The sequence below is a fragment of the Meriones unguiculatus genome, chromosome 6 (genome assembly GCF_030254825.1).
Source record: "Meriones unguiculatus strain TT.TT164.6M chromosome 6, Bangor_MerUng_6.1, whole genome shotgun sequence".
NCBI lineage: Eukaryota > Metazoa > Chordata > Mammalia > Rodentia > Muridae > Meriones > Meriones unguiculatus.
Window position 1 is genome coordinate 133,863,643 of NC_083354.1, and position 13,919 is coordinate 133,877,561.

The following is a 13,919-nucleotide window of genomic DNA, read 5'->3' on the forward strand; positions in this document are numbered from 1 at the left end:
AGACCAGCAGTAGTGGTCGTTGTATATGGTTTTGACTTAGGCTCTGCGCTGTCTAGTATGCATCTCTTGGCCACTCCATCAGTGTTGGATATGGGCTCCATTTCATGGTTTTATGTGAACTCAGACATCGGTTGACTATTGGTGTAAGTTCTGTGCCCCCACTGCCTTGACTCATCTTGCAGGCAAGGCATATTGTAGGTCAAAAGGTTTGTGCCTGGGTTGGTGTTTATAAATTAACTTAATAAACGAATGGTCATATTAGTGCTTTTGCTATGCAGGCATGAAGTGGTAAAATGCTTCTCAAAGCCAGATGGTCAGAAGGTAGCTACCAGTTTTGGTAAACTGCTCCTCTTCTTCTGGTCACTATAGAACACACTGTCTTTTTCCACTCAGTCTGCTCACCGATTTTTAACTTTTCTTATTTTAAAAACATTTTCTGTGCATATAAAAATCCAAATAGTTTGACAGTATCTCTTTGGAAAAAAAAAGAAAACAAAAAAACAACAGTGTTAAAGTTTAGCCTGCTTCCTTCTTTCACATTTTCCAGTACAGGTCCCACTGTACTTCGTGGCTCTTTCATAGCACAAACTAGGTGCTTTGTAAGTGAAAGCCATTTTTTTCTCCCACATGCTTGGAGTTGGGAGCTCCAAGACCATGTTGTCTGAGGAGGGCCTGCTTCCCAGTTCACAGGGAGAGTGCCCCCTCACTAGGTCCTCCTACAGCAGAAAGGGCAGTAGCTGAGGCTTTCATTTGAGCCACGAGGGCCCACCTCATCCTTACCATCTCCTGATGCCCCACCTCCTGACCGCATCTCCTTGGGAGTTCAGATTGTATCGCTTGGAAGTGGGGGGAGGTGGGGTGGGGAACTCGGGCATTCTGATCAGCAGCACTGTGGGCTTGCCTTTGAGCGCTATCTCTCACTTCTCTGCCCCACTGCAGGTGAGCTCATCAACCTTGCCATGTACTGTGAGAGGATCAGGAGGAAGTTCTGGCCCGAGTGGCACCAGGATGGCGACAACACCCTCTACGAGTCTGAGGAGAGCAGTGAGGGCAGCAAGACTCACACACCCATGCTGGATTTTAGCTTTTACTCAAGGACAGAGACCTTTGAAGATGAGGGGGCTGACAACAGCTTCTCCAGGACCCCAGACACGGATTTCACTGGACACTCTCTCTTTGATTCTGATGTGGACATGGATGATTACACAGACCACGAACAGTGCAAATGATGACCCTTCACTGACCCTCTTCCTTAGGAGTTACCAATCCCTGGGGTCGGTCCGTGTCCCGGGTAGAAATCTGTCTGGGCTGGGAGGAGATCTCCAAGCTTGGCCCAGTTGTAACATGCTAACTGGACTATAAGCCGCCTTATTTCTTTTTTTGTACAGATAAAACCACAGAACCATTCCGATGGCTGCGTTTAAAACAGACAAGACAAATATCAGCATGGTACCTGAAATCCATTTTTGTTTTCATTAGAAAACCAATATTGTGTGGGAGGGCAGGTACACGAGTGGGTTGTCAGCTGAGTGTTTCCGTTGATCCTTTTCAACGGAGGACTTGGTTGTCCGATGGATTCCCGAGCGTCTCTCATCCGCAGGGTGTTTAGGGAGTGAGAAATATCATGAGAAGAGATGAAGGCGATGCCATCCTTCGACTGCTGCTGTACCTTGTGCGTATACCTTCCCGTGGAGCAGAGGTCGAGTGTCATTCAGCGGATTCAGCGGGCAGCTGCTGAGTGCGTGGCGCTGCGTGGGGTGCTATGCAACACGAGTTTCCCTGCAGACCCCGCCGGTGGCGAGCGTGGGACGGGGGCAGGTCCTTCAACTATCGTGTGCCTCATTTCTCCCACCTGCCACGTGGGGATGACAATACTCTCCACCTACCTACCTCACAGGGGTGCTGTGGGGATTCCTGTGGCAGCGTTAGCACGGCGCTTTAAACCTCCTGCTAGCGGTGCCACACAAACGCATACTGTGCTCCGGGAGTGTCTGAGGGCGAAGGACTCTCCTATCTGGGCAGCAGGAGCAGTCCCTTGCAGAGGCTGCGCAGATGAAACACACACCACAGAGCCCGTTAGGACAGCGTCACGTCCCTTTGTGGCTTTGCTGGAAGGACTGGCAAGTAGCTCCTCGGTCCCGGCTCTGTCGCTTTCTTTGTGGAGCGCATTGGAATGTGGCTTTGCTGTCCCCTCCCCCAACGTGCTAACCTGCCTGTATTTATCGGTTTGGAGAAGATAAAGATTTACTGGTTTCGCAGGTTAACAGAGGGAAAGGAGAGTATCTGACCTTTGCAGGTGGAGGCTTGTGGACTGTCGTGTCTTTTTGACAGAGATGTGTTGGAAAGAGAACCGCAAAGGTGCTCCTGTGAGTGAGTCCTCTGTGGAGGTGACCCGCTGTTGTTGGGTGACAGGACAGCACTGATCCCAGTTCCTAGTGCTTCATCATCTCTCATCCCTTCCCACGTGCCCTTTACCTCTCCACAGAGCCCCCGAAATGGTGGGATTTCCCTGTACCTGTGTTTGTCTCTGAAGGCAGCTTTGGGCAGCTTAGTGCATTCTCCAGGCAATTGTGGGGCAAGGGTTCTGTGGGATGGCTATGGATTTCTGCAAACCAATGGCTTCTAACCATCGGGGAAGGATTACTTCTTAGAGAGTTGATGAGACCCTTCAAAGACAGAAGTTTCTGGGAAATTAATGTACTTTACTTGAAAAGTAACCTCTTTTTAATACAGCTTTTCCAGGACAGTCTTTAAAGAGTGTCGCCCATTTTCAAGGAGGCAAAGAGGAAGCGCTTTTGAAGATGTTTGCCACGCAAGCAGCCGTAGGGCATATGGAAATGGGAATAATGAACTGTTGAGCTAGAAATTCTTACCTGTAGAAAACTTAGCTATGGATATTTGGTATTAAAATTATTCCTATTTAGAGGAACTGTTCAATGACCAGTAAGAATATAGTGGAGGAGGCGTGCATGATTAAGTGTGCTTGGGTGTCAGCATCATTTGGGTGTCTCCTGGTTTTCTAGTCAGCTGGCGGCAGGCCCATGGGGTGAGGCAAACTCTTGAATGACACATGGACAGGGGGACTGTGGACCTGACTGCACAGTCCTTAATGGGTGGCCTTTATTGTCCAATTTGGTGGCTACATGCTACTACTTATAAGGAAAACAATGAGAAATTAGAGGGCATTTTGCTCATTTGCTCGAGGTTTTATTTTTGTTTCTATTTTTCTGGAAAGTAACTTAAGGAAGCATGATCTTTTTCATAAATACATGCTTTTGATTGGGCAGAAAACCCATGGACCACATGTTATTTTAAACCTTTTTTATTCTAGAAACACAGCTGCTTATATGTCAGCTTCCTACGCCACAATCAGTCTTAACGAGCAGTGGCTATATGCTTTGGATCCATCAGGACAGTTAAAAGGACAAAATACATTTATGCAGAAATAGCCTACGTTGCCAGAGTTCACCCTTTCATCGTCCTATAATCAGCTGTGACCAGTGATGGTACCAAGGCCATGGCAACCGTATCAGTGATTACAGACATAGAACACTTTGGGCCTGAATCACTGTTGCAGTCCAGGCCTCGGGAGAATCTTGCCCACGTACACAGAGCTATTAGATATGCTTTGGGAAAATAAGTAAGATTTAAGGAAAGGAAGAATAGATTTGTTGTTTTTTGTTCTTTTGAAAGTATGCACTGAAGAAAGTGCAAGACTTAGCTCTAGAGAGCCTTTTACTAGAGAGCCCCTACGGTCCTTTCTGTCTCCATCACATACCATGTACCTGAAGAACAAGACCTGCAGCTGAAGTCTTTCCCTTGCCCGCAGGACTCTTGCCATCACACACTTGTCTTGGTTTTCTTCTAAGCCGTGTTTCTGAGCACTTGCTCCGTATTTCGGTAGCAGCACGCACCCCAGCCTCACTCTGAGCACTGGATTCCACATCGCTCTCACCTCCCATATCCGGGCAGTCTGGCTCAGGTCAATTCAAGAGGCCTTTTCTCAGCAGCTCTTGCATGTGCAGTACTGCTAGGCTTTGAATAACAGCAAGATGGATTTCCAGATTGTCAGCACTCCCCTTTCCTTATTATCTTTAAAGTAACTCGTGTTCATTCAGTCACCCACTCACTCAGCACATACTGAGAATCTACCCTGTCTGTGTCTCGTCCTGGGATGCACACTAGGTAGAGAGGAGCTGACAGGTCAGACATGATGCTCTGACTTCAGAGCATCCTCTTTTGTTTAGCTATTTGTGATAATGTTAACATGCCCAGACTCTTTCCAGATCCATCTCACTCATTCTACTGGAGGAATCTTTGGAAAAAAACCTTTTGGTCTGTAGGGTTATCTGTTGCCTCAGGCTGAGGCTGCCTCCTTAGGACTTGAGAGGCTCATGCTCTTCATTTGTCTCCCATGACTCTTCCATACACCCTCTAGTGCAGCATTTATGACTATCCATCCATGGTTCCACCTTTGTGCTTCTGGTCATGACAGCCCCTCTGTTGAGCTGCCCTACCCTCTGGCCCCTGTCACCCATCTCTTAAGACCCAACTTCATCAGTTCCGCATGAAGAATTCCCTCCCAACTTATTATCATCCCCCTTTCCTCTAAAAACAAAAACACTTATGTTTCCTTCCCTGAAGGCTAGATGGGGAAAGCATGCTATAAAGTAATGGGTTTTCATTGTGTGTGTCAGTGCCTCTATTGATAATCTAATGAGAGTTCTAGGCTCTATTCCCAGAAAAGTGCATATATGCAAATATCAAAATTTTTACATATAAATTCAAAGATTTGGAAAGTGGAATTGCTCTTTGATCCCTTAGGGGGCCCACAGACCCCAGATGAAGAGGTCTTGTTCTAAATGTCACTGTTGATGTTGTCCTTGTCTGTTACACATCCAGGGAGGAGAGAATTGGTATGAGTTGTGCAAACGGAAGTGATGCCTATTGTTATCTACACCGAGGAAGTGCTGTGTGTCAGAAAGGGAAGAAAGAACAGCTGTCTCACATTGTCTGAGAAAATATCTTTGTTCAGACAGATTCGGAATGTTTATCTTTATGTGTGTGTACATGTCTTTGTACATACTTTTGAGGGTGCACAAGCTTTGTGGGGATTAGATCCTGCTGGGCTGGAGATAATAAGGATGTGTGCAGGAGGTAGGTGCTGGGATTAGAATTCTGGTCCTCACGATTGCACAGCAATGGCCCCAAACCACTGGGCCAGCTCACTAGCCCTGGATTTACAATTTCAAAAGTGATATAGTTCCTCGCTGTTTCCATTCTTACTTATTTTTAACCACCTGCAAAGCTGATGTGTGGCAAAAATGAGCTCAGGACCAAGTCAATATCATTTCCGTCCACACATTTACCACTTCTGAGTGGGTAAGCAGTTGTTTGGGGACTGAAGGTGGGAAAGAAGTTTTTTGTTTGTTTTCTTATGGACTAAGACCTACTAAACAAATTTTGCTATGTTCATTTTTTTCATGGATCAATTACTGATTGTATTTTCAATAAAATGGTCATGTTTTATGTTGGTAGGGGTCAGCTCAGTTTATTTTTCCACACACACAAAAAGAACAAAGTGATCTTTAGAGCTCCTGACTGGCCAACAGTCCTGTCTGGGTGTTCAGTATTGTCTGAGTAGACCGAGGACTGTATTTCTGACTTTGGAAGCTGAGCTCTGTCTGTCCATCTTTAGCAGGGCCAGAGAGCAACTGTGCATGACATGCTTTACCAACTTTATTCTAAGGCCCCGAAGAAGTGATTGCTGGCACCAGTCAATACCTTGCCCTTCAGAGTACAGCTCTGGGAGGTCGTGAAAGTGGCTTAAGGAGAAGGGACTCAGATGTTTTAGAGCCAGCAGGCAGTGTGACCTTGGCCATTCTGGCTTTCGTGGAAGCAGAGAACTTCCCTAGTCCTAGAGCTTCCAGAATCCACCTTGCTAGACCATGACAACTACAAAGCTCTGGTTTTAGGAGGATCATGTTTCCAAAATATCTAAGTTGTGTGCACAAGAAGGAGCCTTGCATTAGTAAGACAAATAACTCATGAATAAGGTCTCACACCGAGTCCTGTTACAGTGCTTTGGAATTCATCGTGTGCACAGTTGACTCTAGCACTGCTTCCTAGCACTTAAAAACATCACCGTCTCTCATTGCAGCTTTAGCTATTTAAGACAATCTACTGACTGCTGAGTAATAAACATATAGTTTATCAGGAACAGTTCATATTTATAAAAAATAAATTTGCTAACTAATTTATCTCTCACCCTCTGTCAGCAAGTGTTTATTTTTATTTATTTGCTCTTACTCGGTGGCTCTAGAGTATGGTACACTTAGTTGTCAGTGACATTTTAATCCTTTTTCTTTATTATAACTTGAGCTGTCCTCTGATCTTAAAAAATGGATTTAGCTTGTAAATTCCCATGTTTATTAGTGCTGGCCAAACAGGTAACAAAAAGACAGACTGTTTGTTTCAGGGCTAGAAGAGAGGAAGGCTCTTCAGTGTGTGGCATTTACCCTTAAACGGTTGTTCAGAATGGAAGTGGTCTTTCACGTCTCCTTCAGTCCTACCCCTTCGGCTTATTAACCAAGTCCAGTGCTAGATTTTAACTTTTAATTACATTTGATTTTTTTCTTTTGCAGTAATATGACTGAAGACAGCACTCACTTGTTGGCAGGTCACCGTCAGCAGAATGACATGTTTCCGTGACTCCTGTGAAAGGAGTTTTGCCTCGGTAGTAAGCCTTATGAGGTCAGATCAAGGCAGGTTTTAGACAGGTTTACCCACTTCCCTGCTCTGTATTAAATGACAACTCAAGTTTTAGTTTGAGTGATTAGTGTCTTCATGTTGGTGGTTGGGAAAGAAAGGTTCCAAGTTCTTTTTTTTTTTTTTTTTTTTCTTATGGGACTTCTGAGCCTTTCACTGAGACAGGAGAGAAAGAGATGGCAAGAAGTGCCAGGACTCAGGCAGCGGAGTTATGGGGCTGGGTTGGAGATGCAATGGTCACGGAAAGTTTTTAGGTGATGGGGTGTTATGAACAGGCTTGCAAAGGAGAAACAAATGCGGTCTGCAGAGTGTGGAGTGCCTGTGGGTGTGCAAATGGCCAGTGCGGGAACACTGAAGCAATGTTTGTCTTGGTTTCTCACCAAGGACATCATCCCTGGATGCACAGTCTCGTTCATCTCCATCTCAGTGCTCATGCCTCAAGACTGTCCCGCTGACGCTGGCTTGGCAATTTTGCAGAGGAATTTCAAGCTTCTGGCCCAGTATGTTTGTTACCTCTTTTGATTTGGAAACTATCCTAGTATCAAAAGTTATGGCACTTACAGAAAAATGTGCAAAGCATATATTTTTATTTGAGAAGTTTTTAAAATGTTTGGAGACACCAAAAGTCATTTATACTTAGACATCTGTCCAAACCATTGTATTTATTTTTTTGGTAGAACTTTTTGTGCTCATCGTCTCTCTCTGCATTTACTTATGGTCAATGCAGATGTGTAGACAGTGTGCTGTGTGTGTTTATGTCTGGTGATTTACGATGTTCATTACAGAGCACCCAGGCCTAGACATTAGAAAGTGTATGAGCCAGCAGAGGTCAGGGGTGGAGGTCGCTGCTTAGTAGCACCCAAAAGCTGTGACTGACGGGAGTGTGTCTGGGATCCGTAGGCAAGTGCGCAGACTTGATGCGTTTTTTAGGTCAGGTTGTTCGCTTATTTTTACATAAAGTAAGTGGCAAGAAGAGTCAACAGTTAGATGCCACTTGTTTTCCTCTGAGACAGGATCTCATAGAGCTAGATCTCACTTTTGCAAGAGCTCGTTTTAATTCTGGGGAACACCTGATCTGGAATGCTTTGACAATTCCCAAATGCTTTCACCATACTAAGAAAAACAAAAATACCAAGGGACGTGAGCCTGAATTATTCAATGTAAAATGCATTGCTGGGGAGCTGGGCTACCTCTCTGAGAAGCAAGCTTTGATAATACCTGGCAATTACCATGTCATCTTGGGTATCCAAATGTACAGAAGATGTTCAGGTCTACCCTAAGGCATCTGAGGTAGCAAGGGCCTCCGCCGGCATGGGTTCAGCCCACCTTTCAGCTGCTGGTGATGGAGGGCATCTTCCTGTGTCACCTGGCTTGTAAACACAGTGACTAGCGTCTCACCGATGGAGGGCCCCAGTGTAGCGGCGTCATGCCGTGTTTATTTCTGGTTCTATGAGTTACTTTGGCACAGTCCCTGTTAGTCGTTTATAAGCCATACTTCCACTGTACACCTGATTGTAAGGTAGATTTCAACTGTGCACTATGTTGATCGCTCTGTACTAACGTGGAAATTCTGTATACTTGGTCTTATGCTGTATGTATTGATGTGTAAATGATAACTAATGGATATGAAACAGCTTGCTGTGGATGTCTTCATTCCAGTTCATTTCTCTTGAAAATTTGAATGTTTAATCTTTATACCTATGGGGAAATACGGAAATTTGCATCAAGTATGCTGTTAAATGGTGACCTCTCAGATTACGGGGTGGGGGGGAGGGGTATTTTAGTTTTAAGGCTGTTGTACAATTGGAACAAGGTGATGACTTTTTTTTTAGGCACATAAATTTCTGCTTGGATTTTAAATGAGTGTAGTTTTAAAGAAGACACACTGGCCTCTGAAATATGTAGTCCTCCTTTTTCTGCTCCTCCACTGTGCTCCGAGGGATGATAATCCAAGAAGAAATCAGAGGAACAGCTCAGGGCACATCTTAAAGCCTTAGCTGTGGCTAGACCCTGTAGTGAACCTGCTTCTTAGTTTCTATCCTTACTCAGTAAAGTAACTGTGCTTCCCATTTATAGACCAAGGGGGTCTCCAGCGTGGGTAATATGGTGGAGTCAGAGATGCACAGGTCAGATTTTGGAAAGACAAATCTTGTTGCTCCATGCTCCACAGTATATTGTGGTCTGGACCTAAAGGCAGGTTCTGTGGAGATACGCAGGAAGCTTCAAATACCATCTTCAAGTCAGATCTTTTAATACTCAATAGTTTTTAACTTTTAGGGCAAATTAAAATAAGGTAATATCCAAACTTTACCCCACAATCAGAGTATCTATTAAGTAGAAAGGAGAAGATCCCACATTTTAATAGAATGGTTTGAACGTCTGTCCTCTGGGAACTGATGGGCCGGGATGTAGCTCAATGACAGAGTGCTTGCCTAGCATCCCAGGGTGCTGGCCACTCCAGACACACAAATCTTGCCTAAGAACTCTATTCCCTCCTCTCCGTGTCTCTGTCTCTCTGTCTCTGTCTCTCTCTCTTATTTTCTCAAGGCAGGGTTTGTCTTTGTGTAGCCCTGGCTGTCCTTGAACGCAGAGATCCGCCTGCCCCTTCCTGCTGAGCTCTGAGTCTACAGGCATGAGCCACCACCACGTGGCGCAGGAGCCTCTTCTTAACCATTAACCCATGCTTATTTTTGTTTTTTTTTTCTCTATCTGTTGAGACAGAGTATCAGTATGTAGGCTTGGATTGCCTGGATCTGGCAATATAGACCAGGCTGACCTCAGACTCACAGAGCTTCGTTTTCTCTGCCTTCTGACACCTAGAATTAAAGTCATGCCCACCGTGACCAGCCTCCATGGACTAACATCAGACATATTTAGGAATAAATATACCCTACCCAAATGTAAGTTGGAACCAGACCGTTCTAAAACTTTCATGGAGGGGTACAGACATAGGCTCTAATCTCAGCACCTGCCTTGTTAGGGAGGCATTTCTGTGCTTGTCACGGGAACTCACTAGGGAAGGGACTCCTTGCCTTCCCAACTTGTATGCTGGAGGGTGAAGACGAGTGCTTTGGTGCTCGCACTGAATGTTCCCCGACTCTCATAGTTTGTCTTCCTTTCCCTCAAGAGGAGAGATGGAAGAGTGGGTCTCTGTGCTCCACGACCTGCCTGTTTGTCAGCTTCCACTGAATGTTTCCCAGTTGGGCTGATTCCTTTCAGCAACAGACTTCTTTAGAGACTTCCCAGGCTAAAATAGCATATCCTTCGGACAAAAAAGAACCCTGGAAAGTACAGAGGAAAGGGAGAGAGTCTTCCTTAGGGAGTTCGTGGCAGGTTGCTCTCAGTGCATGAGAGAGGCAGGTGCCTGGTTGGTTGATTCTAAACTAAAGGAAGCCATCTTTAGAGGAGGCGCCGTAGGGTCCGAGACTGAGGTTTTCCTACCTGGGAGCAGAGGCTAGTTCAGCTTGGGCAAGTGTTCTGTAGTTCATACTCTGCAATGTGTCCTGGCCGAGTCCAGTTAACATCAAGATCCATGGCAGCCTTGGAAAGGATGAGAGTCAGAGAAAGGCTGAAAGGAGCAGGTTTCTCAGGCCCCGTCCTAAGAGGTGCACAGGTGCTCAACAATCAGGCAGTGGCTTTCTTCTCTTCTCTAGTTGACCTCGCTACAGCTTTCCTTGAGAACTCAGGGAAGATGGCAGAAAGATTGTGCGTTTACTCAGTAGCTTAATCAGGGTTCTAGTGCTGTGGAGACACCATGACCAAGGCAGCTCTTATAAAAGAAAACATTTAATTCAGGGGGGGGGGTTGACTTATAGTTTCAGAGGTTTAGTCCATTATCATCATGGCAGAGCGCAGGCAGACGTGGTGCTGAAGGAGCCAAGAGATCTACATTTTGCCCTGAAGGCAGCCAGAAGACAGGATTGTCACACTAGGCAGAGCTTGAGCACAGGAGACCTCAAAGCCCACCCCCATAGTGACACACATCCTCCAACAAGGCCACACTTCCGAATAGTGCCACTCCCTATGGGCCAAGCATTCAAACACAAGTCTCTGGGGGCCAAATCTATTCAAACCACCATGAGTAGTGACATAAGATAATTCACATGTGCTGGTGGCTCAGACCTTGATGCAGTATGTGAGGAGGTAGGACCAGACTGTTGGAAGCTATCTTCATGACCACGGGGATGGAGTTTTGAGCGGGCAACTAGCAGGAGCACTCCAGTTGAATGAGATTTACACGAGGGCAGGAAGAGAAAGGGCCACTGCTGTAAAGCATCTCTGGCTTTGCATGATTTAGTGAGGCGAGCAGGGAGTTGGGCAGGGCACTGGATATGGAGGAGGGAAGGACTGCCATCTTCTGGCTGTGAGGGAGTAGGAGAGAGATGAAAGTGACAACACCAAGGTTTTTGCCCTGATGTAGCTGATATCCGAAGGGGGAAATAAGGAGGGCTTGGGGAGAGCAAGGAGTTCGGTGCTAACCATACCAGAACCCAACTGGTAGGAGGTTGAGTTCTCAAACTTTACAGGGGGAGGGAGAGTGAAACCACCCTGAAAAGATGGCTGAAGTGCAGGGATTTGTATAGATGGCAAGTATTGCATCTCCATGATGTTTAATTTGTCTTTATCAACCATGCCTGGGCCCTTCTACATAGACTGAGGAACCTTGCATGTTCATCTTAAGAATTTTCCAGCCCAAACCTCCTCCCACCCTCCCGTGAAGCTGACTAGTCCTCTATAAATACTGACTTTACCTCCTACTTTGATGATTCTTACAGCTTTGGGAAGAGGAGTTAATTGACCAAATCAAGTAATTAAAGCTAACATTAAGAAATAGCTGTGCCCCAAGCACAGTGTTCTTAACATTTACATTACACATATAACACATTTAACCTTTACTACAATGCTAGGAGATATGTTTTCTTCTTGTCACCATCATAATCACCACTGTAAATATTCATTTCTTTAACAGTGAGTTAATGATGCTTAATTTTATTAACCATTATTTAATTTTATGATGGCTAATTTTATGTGTCGACTTGAATGGTTCATGAGGTGACTCGATTAAGCACTGTTTCTGAGTATGTCTTTGAGGGTGTTTCCGGATAAGACCAACATTATAGGGATTTATATAGGATAAAGTAGGATAAAGTTCATACTGTAAAAGGCCATTAAGGAGGAATTCAGCGACACTGTGGTAAGCTGAGGACATACACACTTCATTTTCATTCCTGGATATATATTTCTGACCCAAAGGCACAGGAATAGGATCCTGAACAGCAAGGTGTGGAAAGGGAGGACTGGGGACAAAAAGATGCAGAGGCCAGAAAGCTTGAGGCCAGGAAGTCCTGCATAGGCTGGTTGATGGCTCATGCCAAGCAAATTTAAGAAGTTTCATAAGAAGTACTATGCAGCATCTATACATAGCGTGCAGGGGAAAGATGGGCCAGACTCTGCAGAAAGCTATCATACAACGGGACGAAGTCAGTCGAAAGCTAATCAAGCAATGTTTCGCCAAGGAGCACAGAATCTCTCAAGTGCATCACAGACCCCGAGCACTCCAGTCTTCTTTAAGGGGGAAAGGTCAGCTTCCCAGGAATGGAAAACTTAATTCCTTCAAGGCCTTGCCATAGCCCCAGACCGGACCTTGCCAAGTCTGCCTCTAGGCAAGGACACAGAACTAGAATTTCTGTTGTCCCTTTTTCAGGGCTTCTGAGAAAGCCTTGGGCCAGCCTGGCTCCCAACATGTTCCAGAGAAAAGGAGCTCACTGACTCAGCAGAAGCAGGCTTCTTTCCCTGTGAGGGCCCCTCATTCAGTCCACTAAGGGCCCACAGAGAACAGAAGGCAGAGGGAGGAAAGAGCAAATGCCCATCTTTTACCTGACTTGCTACTTCAGCTGGTACATGTCATCTGTCCTCAGACTGAGATTTACATGTTAGCACACATGGTTTTCAAGTTTCTGGATTCAGATTGGATCCTCCCACCTTCTACTGGGGGTGGGATCAGTGTTGCATGTAAAGATAAGCACCGACCTTGCCGTCAGTGAAAGGTAAGACATGAGCATACAAATCTGATTAAACTCAGATGCTGATAATAAGACAGTCTGAGCCCCACCCTGGAGTGAGTCCTTTAAACCTGCAAATCTAGGGGCCCTTCCCAGGTCTTCATCACCTCAATCATTCATCTGCCTTTATCTGTAATCATTCATCTGACTTACAGCTAACTTACTTTTCCAAGTCAGAAAAATTTTAGAATTTTCCCCTTTCTAGGAGGGAAGGAAGGAAACAGCTTTCATTGATTGGAAAAAAAAAATTAAAAGCCAGAGCCAGATTCAATGGATAGTTCATAGACTGACCACTTGACCCAAATTCTTTCTTTTCTTTCCTTCCTTCCACACTTTTTTTTTTTTTTTTGGTCTTTGGGCAAGATAAGAAATTTTATTTAGAGGGAGGGGGGCCACAGCTGGGATACAAATACAAATTGAATGAATTGTAATAAATGGTAATAATAAAAAATTGAACAAAAAAACCAAAAACAACAAAAAAGAAACTTTATTTATCCAAGTTCTGTTCCTTTAAAATGTACACATAAGGAAAAATTTGATTAAAATATGTAAAAAGCATAAGAAACAAAGACAAATTCTTCTAAAATCAAAAGAACCTGGTGATGTCCCAAAGCCCAGAAGTCATCAGAAGCAGCCACAGGAGGGCTAGCCCTATTGAAAACAGCCACATCAAAGGCTCTTGGCTCCTCTGCCACTGTAGATTTTGTTTCACATATTAATATGCGGCTCAGGAATATTCATATCCTTATTTCTAATCATTTCACATAATAATAGTCTTTTACTTAATAATACAATATCAGATAAGTGATTGCTCATTATTCGCCGGAAGTTCTCAGTCGGTGGCACTAGAAATATGACAACAGGAAAGAGAAGTACTTAGCAGTTGTTACACGTGAGACAGTCGCTGAAAGCTTTGTAGTCTTGTCAACAGAAGCTGAATCAGGATCGCTTCTGAGATCTTTTGGACATTTAGCCTGGTTTATTTCTCTATCCTCTAAGACATTTCTGAAGGCTGTGTGGCAAAAAGCCCTTCCCAGGGAGAAGCAAGTTCTTCCGAGGATGATTCCCACTGGTAAGGCTTGAAGAATT

At 44.8% G+C, this 13,919-nt stretch overlaps 1 protein-coding gene across 2 annotated transcripts in view; it reads left to right on the forward strand.

The window, feature by feature from the left end:
• The window catches only part of Faxc (failed axon connections homolog, metaxin like GST domain containing), a 67,212-nt gene extending 58,811 nt beyond the window's left edge, over positions 1-8,401 (forward strand). For both annotated transcript variants that reach the window (XM_060386058.1, XM_060386059.1), the window contains exon 6: positions 940-8,401. In XM_060386058.1, the coding sequence (XP_060242041.1) occupies positions 940-1,229 (290 nt within the window). In that variant the 3' untranslated portion in view covers positions 1,230-8,401. The remainder of the gene's footprint in view (positions 1-939) is intronic.
• Positions 8,402-13,919: the final 5,518 nt, after the last annotated feature.